We start from the raw sequence: 12825 nt of genomic DNA, 5'->3' as shown, positions 1-12825 counted from the left end.
TCATGTGATATAGATATATGCAGAAATTACTTGTGCGTATATATTGACTATGTCTATATGTATCTCTAGGCGCATCTTGAAGTTTGTGTCTTTGTACATGTGGTGCAGATGTGATAGGTAGATATGTTTCAGAGGGAGCCTGTATTTGACTATGTGGATACATATGGCTATGAATATATGCATTGGCATATCTCTGAGTGTAAGCATACTTGTGATATGTGTCTGTGGCTGTATAAGCAAGTTCCCAACTGTGCACACATGCAAACCAGTGCTCTCCTATTTCCAAACATTTCTCATTGCTCCTGCCCTTACTTCTGCTTTAGGACCACCGGCAGTTAAAGAAACAGCTATCTACAGGCATTTCATAAGACAAGAGTTAGCAAATTCTGAGTGATATGAAAGTGCAACACAGGAAAATACTTTCCTTCACCTGAAGAAGGAATTGAAGAGTTGGAGAATAAGTTCTTCAGAATCTAATGAAAGGTACACAAGCCCATTGAGAAATAACTCAAAATGAAGTCAGTGGAAATTTATGTTGGGTTTAAAATGTTTCCTTCCAGATGTGTGAATTCCAATTAAGTCTTCCTATAGGAAACCACAAATAGCACTACAGAATAGAAAACTCAATCATCATAGCCCACGGGAGAAAGTGTACTCTATTAGGGGCACAATGTCCTTCTAGGTTGGCTGTAACTTCCTGTTTGAAGCCATGTCAAGGAATATGTCAGGTGTGGAAATGGTCACTAACTCATCAACTTAAGAAAAATTTCTTATGTGTCTGAGTGGCGGGACACCTGGTTGAGTGCACATGATACAAAGTGCAAGGAACCAGGTTTGAGCCCCTGGTCCCCACTTGCAGGGGGAAAGTTTTGCAAGCGGTGAAGTAGTGCTGCAGGTTTCTCTCTATATCTGTCCCTATTTTCCCATTCCTTTTCAAGTCTCTATCCAATGAATAAATAAAGATAATTAAAAAAAGAAAAATTGTATATAAGGAGACCTTATAGAATCAGCCACTGTCATTTTTACATAATAGAAGTAGACTATAATATTCAAAAGGAAACAGAAGTAAGTACAAAAGTATGGACATTATATGGTAACCCTATATTTAAAAATAAATAAAAATAACTCCAGCAAGAAAACAATTATTAACATTTATGTACTAAATGAAGAAACCAAATATATACAGATCAAAATGAGTGCAGCTTAGAATGTTCCTAGCTATGACCATGGAATGTGAGTTCAAATTGGCGGGGATGCAGAAGTAATACAACCTCCTCTAAGTATGGATAGACATGGGCCCTAGATCAGATTGATGGGGTTTACAGCTAGTAGCATTTGTATACTTTCCCCATATTTGGGGGCTTCTCTCTGCCCTAGTCCAGCTTTCTAGTCCTCCTCTCAACTATGACACCATCTTCCCAAACAACACTCTTAGCCCACCTTCATGTTAGCTGTCAGGCTCAGGCAAATATTAGTAAAGTCTCTGGGAAGATACCTAAAATAGACTTCCTAGCTTCTTCCAAAATGGAGATCCCAAATCTCATCTGCTATATTCTTAGCCTTAGGGTCCTGATTATTAAACAACTTATTTTGCTTTATATTTTAATGCTTTTCAGCCACCAAGTTGCAGGTGATACCATTATGTCAACCTGACTTTCTTGGGCAAACAACCTCACCAATGAGTTCTAGCACCTCACCTCTCCAGAGCCCTACCCTACTAAGGAAATATAGAGACAAGCTAGGGGTATGGATTGACCTATCAATGACTATTATGGGAAATAGATGGACATAGAGTGCATACTCTCCTGATTTACCCTATGTGGCTATTTTAATCTATGTTCTTGGTGGAAAAGTGCCTTTCCTCTCTGATATGGAGATATAAAGCCCAAGACTGCATTTCCTTTGTGTTTGCTCTTCAGGCCATTAAAAAAGTGGCTGTAGTTGCTACCCCTCCTCCCCTCCACATTCCTAAGCTAATAGGACAATGGTGCTAAGGTAAAAGATGACTAGGGAGTAATACAGTTGTCTCGAGACTGATACATACCAGGCACTAGTTCTCCCCTTCCTTTACCAAGGCCACAGATAAGGAAGATATATAGCAATTACATGAAAGATTGCCTTTGTCTGTTTCTGCCTACTTTGTAATAATAAAACAAACCTGCTCCCTCTGCCCCTTTGGGGAGGGGACCTCAATAAAACTGTGTGCTTTTTTAAGGTGTGAGGAGAACTTCCTGGAGAGATCTGGAGTCTTCTACACACCGGTGTAATAAACTCCACTTTTCACCAAGAACTGGCTCAAGTATTGTGCTTTGGGGATAATTTCTGTAACATGACCATGTCCCATGGAGAAGCAATTACTGAAGCCAGACCTCCCACCTTCTGCACACTATAATGATCTTTGTCCATACTCCCAGAGGGATAAAGAATTGGGTATCTTCCAATGGAGGGTATGGGATGTGGAACTCTGGTGGTGGGAATTGTATAGAATTGAAACCCTCTTATCCCACAATCCTGTTGATCATTATTAAATCACTAATAAAAAAAAGAACATTAAAGAGAAACATTGATAGCCAACATTAATATGAGCAGATCAACCAGGCTGAAAAGTGGTAAGGAATCAAGACCCATAAATGAGGAGATTGAGGGGAGGGCATATGGAATTCTGGTGGTGGGAATTGCATGGAATTGTACCCTGTTTATCCCTCAATCTAGTCAATCATTATTAAATCACTGATAAAAATGAGGAGATAAAAAGTTGGACTTGAAAGTAGCAGCAGTTGTGTTTCTATCCTCTCCTCAGTCAACTAGGAATATCAAAGGAGACCACCTGAGACTGCAACAAGAAAAGACTAGAATTACTTTGGGAATCCACCAAAATCACTGGAGCACCCAGATACCACAATTCTGCCCAGACCTCCAGCTCTACCCGGTTGAGAAACTTCTCTAAAGAACAAGGAATATCAATCCAGGCAAGAGTGATCAGTGGACTGAAAAGTAATAGAACGATTGGACATTTTTGGGGGTAAAAATGGTGATTTCACCATTTTCAGCCCATCATGGATGGAGTTTGAAGAAATCATGTTAAGTGAAATAAGTCAGAAACAGAAGGATGAATATTTGGATGATCTCATTTACAGGCAGAAGTTGAAAAACATGATCAGAAGAGAAAACACTAAGCAAAGTTTGCACTGGAGTTGATGTGTTGCACCAAAGTAAAAGACTCTGGGGTGGGTGTGGGGGTAGTTCAAGTCCTGGAACAGGACGGCAGAGGACCTAGTGGGGGTTGTATTGTTGAGTGAAAAATGAGAAATGTTATACATGTAAAAACTATTGTATTTACTGTCTAATGTAATGCATTAATCGCCCAATAAATAAATAAATAAATAAATAAATAAATAAATAAAGTCGGACTTAAAATGCCCTCCCCCAAAATTTGAGTACATATTCTTCCCCATTGCATATGGAACAACATCAAGTACAGACTGACCATGCTGTGTTCTAAAAAGTATCAATACATGTAGGAGGTCCAAAATCATGCTGCTATGCTGCATTATTCACAATAGCCAAAATATGGAACCAACCAGAACTTCCTTTTAAAGATGATTGGATAAAAAAAGCTACAGGATACTCAATGGAATATTACTCAGCAATAAAAAGATATTATTGTGTCTTTTGGGATAAAATGGATGGAACTGGAGAAGATCATTATTAATGAAGTGAGTAAGGAGGTAAAGGACAACTATAAAGGACATCTACTAGCTATCTACAAAACACAGACCCTCCCAACTCTTCATCTGCACTACTTCAGCCTTTAGGTTCATGATTAGTCAACAATTTGTTTGACTTTATATGTTAACTCTCTTTTCAGTCACCAGGTTCCAGATGACAAACAGACTTTCCTGGACAGAAAACCCCACCAATGTGTCTTGGAGCTCCAATTCCCCAGAACCCCACCCCACTAGGGAAAGAGAGAGGCAGGCTGGGAGTATGGATTGACCTGTCAATGCCCATGTTCAGCAGGGAAGCAAATTAAAGAAGCCAGACCTTCCACGTTCTGCATCCCACAATGACCCTGGATCCATACTCCCAGAGAGTTAAAGAATAGGAAAGCTATTGGGGTAGGAGATAGGATATAGAGTTCTGGTGGTGGGAATTGTGTGGAGCTGTACCCCTCTTATCCTATGGTTTTGTCAGTCTTTCCTTTTTATAAATAAATTTAAAAAGAAAGAAAGAAAAAAATCGAAAAATAAATAAAAAAGGACAACTATACAACAATGGTTTCACTCAGATGCTGAATATAGAGAACTGAACACACAAATGTGAAAACAACAATAACAAAAAGTCAATCCATATCCAGGAGTGTGGGAAAACTATAGTGGTTATCTATGGAGGCTGGGGATGGTGGACATACCGACCTTTGGTGGTGGGAATGGTATGAAACTATAATCCTATTAATTCATAATAATAGAATAATCCTATTAATTCATAATAATAGAAAAATTTATTATATAAGGGGAAATAGATTTAATACTTTAAGTTCTCTAAATACCTATATTTTGGTTCTGAGTATACATATTTTCTTGAGCCTAAATATTTAATGTTTAATATTTATACAATGACAGAATTCTGACACTGGACATATAGAATTCTGACAATGATAGAGTTCTAGCAATTGTTTAAGCAGTTCGAATACATATATATTAATATATATATATATTATATCTGAGTTACCTACAGTGTTAGGCCATACTGAGCAAAATTTTTGGTCCTGTCAGTATTTAAGATAGTTATTAATAACTATGCTTAAATGGCATAAAGCATAGAGAAGTCATGTGTATTATGATAATTTTTATTATGATAAATTTAATCAGGATTTTCAAAGAAAAAAGCTCCCAACTAATTTAGTTATAATAATAAACTATTGCTATTTTAAATTCTATTTAAGATTACAAGGAACCCTACCCATTTTCTTTAAAATCCCTATTTTCCAGTGGCCAGGGGGTACACACCTATAAGCGTACTCACGAATCTGGATTTAAGTCCCTGATCCCAACCTGCAGGTGGGAAAACTTTACTAGTGGTAAATCAGGGCTGCATGTGTCTCTTGGTCTATTTCCCTCTCTATCTCCCCCCTCGCCTCTCAATTTCTCTGTTTCTTTTTAAGATTTTTTTTCACCATACATGGAGCTCTCTTTGTGCCATACATGGTGCTGCCATGTGAAGCAAGGGCTCAAACTTGAGGCCTCATGAATAGTAAACGCTTTAGAATGAGCTTTTACCAGCCCTCTCTCTGTGTATCTACACTTAATTATATAGTTATGTGTGTACAGATTTAAGTATGTAAACACACATTTGTATGTATAGATGTATACCTAACTGACAAGCTGAATTAACTACATACAAGTTATCTATACTTTGTGTTGAAGTGTTTACTTTCAGGTTTAGCAAGCTACTATGTGATGTCAGTGTATCCACAATTCAGCTATAACAATGGAGAGGAAACAGTTCCTTTTCTGATTGTTTATGGGAAAACCTGATACTGATGCTTGGCACTTGTGTAATATCATGAGGATCACATATTTCATTATTTCCTTTCTTCACACTTATAGTCAGTACACCATCAAACTTTGTGGAATCTATCTTTGAAGTATTCCCTATGTCTATTTAATTTCCAGTTTTACTATTCTGGATCACCATGACTTCACCTTTTGACTAGACTAATGAAGCCTATTCTCTACTGGTCTACATGTATTTTTCAGTTCCCTTTACACCTAGTGGCCAGAATAATTTAGTTTTATATTTCTATCATTTTATTGGGGGGAAATTAATGGTTTACAGTAGTTGTTGACACATGGCAAAATTTCTCATCTCACCATGATAGGTATATGCAAAACACTCTCATCCTCAATTTAGGCCTTTTCCCACCACCATGAAGCAGGTACACAAAGCCCTCATGCTCCCTTGCCCCACTCTCCCCTGCCCTTGCAATACACTATACACCCAGTCCAAGTTTTACTTTGTATTTCCTCTTTCTGTCTTTGTTTCTTAAGTTTCATTTGCATGTGAGATTATCCCATATTAATCCTTTTTAGTTTATTCCACTTAATTCTATTTCTTCAATCTCCATCCATAAGTATAAAAAAAATCACATTTTGTCCTTGTTTTTTTTTAAGTTATGCCTAGAAATGAGGTCATTTGTTATTCATAGGAAAACACAAAGTAAAACTTGGGCTGGGTGGTGTGCATTGCACCAAAGCACAGGACACGAGAAGGAGAACAAGGATGGGGCTGGGGTGGGGGGAGGTGGTCTTTGGGCTCCTGGTGCATGATGGTGGAAAACAACCCAAGATGGAAGTCAAGAGTGTCTTGCAGATAACTATTATAAGGAGATGATAAATTGTACCCATGTGTCAACAATTGTACTGTAAACAATTAACCTTCCAATAAAGCAACCAAACAAAATGGGAATCATTTTCAGGATGTGCCTCCTTTACTTAGACACATTAATAGTTTTCCATTATGTAGCTTGGTTTATGGTAGTAGAGAGGATTGAACTTGGCACTTCAGAGCCTCAGTATGAAAGTCTTTTGCATAACAATTATGCTATCTCCTCCACTCATCCCTCACAATTTTATCACCACTATTGAACTTTCTATGTTATTCTTTCAGTTCCATGAGTACTTTTCATCTCTGAGTCTTCACCTGGATTATCTCCTGTCCTTAGAATTAAATGCATTCCTCCAACCCTGTATGGATTTTTTTCCTTCTCTTGACTCACCTGTGTGAACATATAGGAAGTTTTCCCTATAAATCTCCAACCACCAGGTCTTTTCAGGAGCACCCTGCAAATTTTGAACCTCCATAGTCTATTGTACTTCCCCCATCACAAGTTTTATTCATATGAGATGCAGTGTATTGTTTATTGTCAAGACGTGAACATCATAAGGGCAGTAACTTTGCCTGTTATGACCTTTACTGGATGTCCTAGTGTCTGGTACATGGTTGACTGGTTGACTTAGTTAACTAATACCTCTGCTACAGCAGAAGTAATTAAAATCATAAGTTCATAGTCAAGCCCCACCACCCACTAGGAAATCCACCACCTCTATCTCACCGCATCAATCTCATTCAGGGCCTTCCACTGTTCATAGGGCACACCCAGGGCCTCAGCAGTCTGGATAGTCCTCTTCATGTGACTTGTCCACACTTTCAGAGAGTTGATGTCCTGGGACTGAATGAAGTTAGCCAAGGCATAAGAATACTGGAGAATGAGGGTGCAGAGGACAAGAAAGGAGAGAAAAAGGTAGATAAAAGAAAAAAAAAGGTAGACATGAGGACAAGTTCAAATATATAACAAATGGTGGAATGGTGATGAACAAGCAAAGGAGGGGCTTAAATATTTCCAATTTTTAAATAGTAATTTTCTTGTAATAAAAGATCAAGATAATAAAAAAGAATGTATTTGTTCATGTACATTTACATACATTTTGAATACGTGTATATTCAAAATATTTGCTCACTGAACTGCCTACTTGGTTATTCACTCAATTAAATTGATTTCTTTCTGCCATTTGTGGAACCTGGGTAAAAGATTTCAAATGTACGTGCACCACCTACAGTCTACCTCCAATCCATTTACACTTTTGCCTCTATTCTATATTTCTGTGTGCCTTGAGTACATACTAGTCAGATGACCAAATTCTCATCCTACGATATTTCCTGTGATCTTTATGATCCACAGTGAATATTTGGTCACCTTTTCCCCAAGTGTGGACATTTCTGTCATCTTGTCTGCTCTTTGGTGAAGAGTCTCTGGACTAGCTCCACAAACATACTGGAAACAGACTTCAGACTATTAAAGGTAGGCTATTGTGGGGTTCAGTAATTAAGTGTGTGGTCCAAAAGTGGGGGCTGTGGGATTTGGGAAATATTTTACTTTGATCCTGTAAATTCTGGTTTCTTGAGCAAGGGTACTGGTCTACAGGTGTTAAGGTCATTTGGATATGCACTAAATGTTCATAGCTTTAGTAACAGACAAGTAGTTCACAATACACAATGAACTAATCCATTGAAGAATACAATGACAGAATCCAGAGGAACCACAAAGGTTTGTGGAAGCTCAGAACAGCACAAGATTCACAATTCTGTGTACAGGCATGTTATGAATCACAGGTGGTATCTGAGGGATATCTGAACACATGTAGGTATTCAGGCAAATGTTAATATAACAAAAATATGCTGTATATATACATTCTGATTATCAATTTTGAGTTAGTAAGTGGTGGAGAGAATGCTTGACTAGGAGGTAAGGGCCAAGATTAAACAGAGCTGCTTGCTCCTTTACATGATCCTTGCCCCACTCAGATTTTTGATTTCTACCTATAAGATGCAAACAACATTAGATCACCCAGCCTGGCCTCTTTGAATATTAAGTTATATAGTGGAAGGGAAGAACCCAGAGCACTCCCTGGCACCCAGCAAGTGAAGGCTACTGTGATTGTGGATGACAGTTGATGGGAAAGTGCTTTGTAAACCATGCATGATGCACTGTGCTCATGAATGCAGAGGCTAAGGGCAGGTGTGTACATGTACATGTGCATGTGAAGAGGGTGCATCTTGTGAAAACTGGGTGCTGAGCTGTGTGAGCAGGGCCATGACTGCCCCAATCAGGAGACCTCGGGCTGCAGATGGTGCCATGCAGCAGAATGATGCTTCCAGTGGCCTTTCCCTCTATTGTGTGGATCCAGAGCACTGGGATTACAATTCAGAGTCCACTTAGAGGGAGGCCATCAGGATAAAGGTTCCAGAAAGGGATTCATAAGGACTGGGTCTTTTTGTTCAGTGCCTTTTCCATAACAGTGCCACCAGTGCAGAGGGGAATACTGAGGAGCAGGCAGGAAGGCCTGGTTTTCAATCCTGGCTCTGTCCTGTATAGGCTGAGTCTGTGACAATTAAGGTTGCTTTTTACCCCTCTCTGGGCCTATCCTTCCTCAATCATATGCCAGTGGTGGTAATACCTACCTTATAAAACTGATATGAACACTACATGAAGTCACATATGTGGAAACTGATGACACTATGTCTTTATATGTGCATCCAACAAAACAGTGTGCTCCTTCTCTTCTGCACTCCATTTCCTACTTGTATACCCCAGGCCATCCTCTCAGAAAGAACAATACCACTGTTAACAAACCCAGACACAGGGCTACATGTTGTGGAAAATATGCCACTTTATCAGTTATTCAGTTAGCACCCATAATGTCAGTCACTGTGCTTTGCTGAAGGAAAGAGATTCATGCCATGGCAATCAGTGGTGGATGAAAGCTGAGAGAGATGGAGCTCAAGGCACGGTAGTGACCTGATTGGGGGGCAGCAGGAAAGGAGACAGGGAGAGGCTTCCTGGACCAGACTAGGGAGCAGAACTCTAGATCCTACAAAGTGGTAGACTGGGGCAGAGGATATAGCAGTAGCCATGAATAAGGGACAAGAAGATGGATTTAAGGATGGGGCAGCTGATCACCTGGGCCAACTCAGATAACACTCTGGGTACATGTATCCCTCCCTACCTGTTTTCCCCGAGCAGAGAGTCCAGAGTCACCTCCAATTCGGCCTCTAAGGTTTAGTTCACTCTCACCATGCCGGCAAAGGTAGATGGATCGGGGTGTGACATGGATGTTCATGAGATAGTACACCGTGCGACTTTGAATGTGGTCCTGCAGTCGGTTCACCAAGTAGCGCATGCCCACATCGAAGATCTTGATGTAGGATAGGTGGCTAGACATGTCAAAGCAGGAGCAAGGGCAACTCAGGGATTGACATTCCAGGTAGCTTCACATACTGTACCTGCCTGACCTCACATCCCATAACTTCTTCATTTTATTCTTATTGTCATGGCTTTGCTCTTCTACACGTTATAAGATTTTACTAGGTTATTAAAAAGTGCTGTTTTCTTTGTTCAAAAAAATCTTCATTTTCTGATATCCAGACTTTAATTTGTATTCATCCATCCCTTTGGAGTCTGTATATTGACTGTTTATTTATTTTTAAAATATGTTTATTTACTTATTAGTGAGAAAGATAAGAGGAGAGGGAAAGAACCAGACATCACTCTGGTACATATGCTGCCAGGGATTGAACTGGGGACCTCCTGCTTGAGAGCCCATTGCTTTATCCACTGTACCACCTCCTGGGCCACTTCACTGTTTAGATATAAAATTTTCTTTGCTTATAGGATAATATAAAATTACCTAGAGATGTTTTGTACCAAAAGTCTTAGAGTAACTGATTCTCACCCCACTATGTTCAATTTAAAATAAAAATTCACAACCTATATTATAATATGAGCAGTTTCCTTCAATTTTTTTCATTTTGACTACATTCATGTTGTCTTTGATATATAAATTATCAACAATATTCAAGATTGCTTTCTATTTCTTTTTTTCTTTGTATTCTATACCTAACTTTTGACCCAACCACATGTCTCCTTGACCAACCTCTTCTAGACCTTCTTCTTTAAACTTAGTTTGGCTGTGTGTTCTTCCATCACATTTGGCTTACTACATTCACAATTCTAATCAACTGTGCATATTTATCACTTTCCGCAACTAAGTGGACATTCTATCAGAGCAATGATACTCTTGCTCTTTGGATTCCTGATGCATGAACTTTAATTGCATGATGATGAAAAAAAAAATCAAACAAAGCTAACCTACAAATAAGTTTTATCGAAGTCTAAACGGATCCATCAAATATCAAGTACCTATAGGAGTCTAGGCCAAAGGCGAGGTAGCAGGTTTTCTCAACACTGTCTTATCAGTTCAGCTCCTCATCTTCAAATTTCTTACCATATGCTGATACTCTATGTATGATGGCTTAATGGAAATGTTACACTTTTCTCAGGATATAAACAGCCCCATTCCAGCATGTATACCTTGGTGAGAAAAGTCAAACACACTTTTGACTTGGTTGTCCTTATATAGCAAACAGTCTTCACAATTGTATATGAAGGTCTTACCCTTCACATTATGTCTATGCCTCATGTGATATCTATCTATATCTACTATATCTATATCTATCTGTATATTGACACAGAGATATGGGATGAGGGAAACAGGCTGAAAGTATGAAAATAAGCACCTGAGTATATGTTCTTTACTAAATTATGGTGTAGTTTCAAGTCATTATTTTTCCTGTGCCTCAGTTTCCTTAACTAAGGATGGTCATCTTTCAGGTTCTTGGTTGGATAAAACTAGAAAGATGTTCCTAGATAAGAATTACTTGAAGCATTTTTACAAGTATCACTTGGGGTCCAAAGTCCCTAAGTAACCAGAATTTCTCCATACTACAATCAATTTTAAGAGTCAATAGCTTCTTGGAACAGCATATATAAAACTCACATATTTTCTGTATTGCCAGAAAATACTATCTGTACATTAAATTATGAAAAATATTTATTATTTTTAATTTGTTAATAAGGTACCATAGAAACTACTTGGACAAAGTCCATTCTTTTTACTCTTCTTACATTATATCCCAAAGTAGGTAAAAATTTATTGACTAAAAACCCTAGCTTTACCTCTGATTTATCATTGGGACTTCAATAAGTTGTTCAGCTTTCTAAAGTTCAATTTTCTTTTCTTGAAACTGATAACCATATTTGGAAATTGAAGTATCATTTATGTATGAAGAATACATTTTTTAAAAATGGCTACAGCTACAGACATCAGGGCCTTGATCTATCCATATTCTTAAGAGAGTGCTACTTTAATATTTTTATGAATATCTTATGTACCAAATAATCACCACCTCATACATAATTGCGCTGGGAGAACCCTTCAAGATAAATGATCTGATGTTACAATAGATAAACAGAAGCTTAAGGAAGTACATTTTTAGGTCTTATAGGACATCAAAAAGAGGTAAGAATCTAAACCTGACTTTGAATCTCTGGGTTGTTACCTGTCTAGTTCATCATCCAAAGGTTGGTAGTTGGTTGCATAACACTCAATTCTCTTCAGAAAATCTTCCAGAACCTTTTCCTGGTCACAATCTATGTAATCAGGGCTGCTGAGTTTCACTTGCTGGGATAAGGAAGAACAGAGGTACCATGGAAGACAGAGATTCTTGCAGTGCCCTTGGGAAGAATTCTTAGTGATCACTGAGTACACACTCATGATAAAAATGAGACAGCTGAGACTTGGGGAAAATATACTGTTCACATTTACAGAATCATTCAATCAGAGAGACTGTACTATGTGGCTCCTCAAGTCTTTATTTCTGTTTAGTTGAACAATATCTATTACATTAAATTATGTTCCAGAGTACACACTGTATAGGAATATATATATATGTATAAAAACAGAAAATACAATATGAAAAATGGATGAATAAGAAGATCAAGAAATCTTGGTCAGGTTTTTATAACATATATTTGCACTGTCTGCTAGGAGAACATGGCATGCTGGCTTTTTATCTGAAAGACTGGCATGTTGAAGAAGTTTTATGATCCCAGATTTCTTTATATTTGTTGTTAGAAATTCTACTGATTTTACCTAGAGACTCCATGTTTACAAAACACGTCTGGTTGATTGTTAACAGATGCATTCCTTTGTCTACAGTTACCATGAGGCCTGCCCAGTACAAGACTTTAGGCACTCCTTTTATCACAGTGCTCTACGCCTTAAGGCTGAGGTCTGGAGAAGTGTCAAAATGAATCGACCTGCCAATGCCAATGTTCAGCGGGGAAGCAATTACAGAAGCCTGACTTTCCACCCCATAATTATCCCGGGTCCATACTCCCACAGGGATAAAGAATAGGGAAGCTAT

At 38.4% G+C, this 12825-nt stretch overlaps 1 protein-coding gene across 7 annotated transcripts in view; it reads right to left on the bottom strand.

Moving 5' to 3' along the window:
• PFKFB1 (6-phosphofructo-2-kinase/fructose-2,6-biphosphatase 1) overlaps nt 1-12825 on the bottom strand; it is a 93495-nt gene that overhangs the window by 23260 nt on the left and 57410 nt on the right. For 5 of the 7 annotated variants that reach the window (XM_016194164.2, XM_016194166.2, XM_060183370.1 and 2 more), the window contains 3 exons: nt 11959-12080; nt 9567-9774; nt 7115-7261 (listed from right to left, as the gene is read on the bottom strand). In XM_016194164.2, coding sequence (XP_016049650.1) covers nt 7115-7261; nt 9567-9774; nt 11959-12080 — 477 coding nt within the window. The remainder of the gene's footprint in view (nt 1-7114; nt 7262-9566; nt 9775-11958; nt 12081-12825) is intronic. The other 2 variants (XM_060183369.1, XM_016194165.2) reach the window with 2 other exon arrangements.

This window comes from Erinaceus europaeus, chromosome X (genome assembly GCF_950295315.1).
Source record: "Erinaceus europaeus chromosome X, mEriEur2.1, whole genome shotgun sequence".
Classification (NCBI taxonomy): Eukaryota; Metazoa; Chordata; class Mammalia; order Eulipotyphla; family Erinaceidae; genus Erinaceus; species Erinaceus europaeus.
This window is presented reverse-complemented; position numbering and strand designations above follow the sequence as displayed.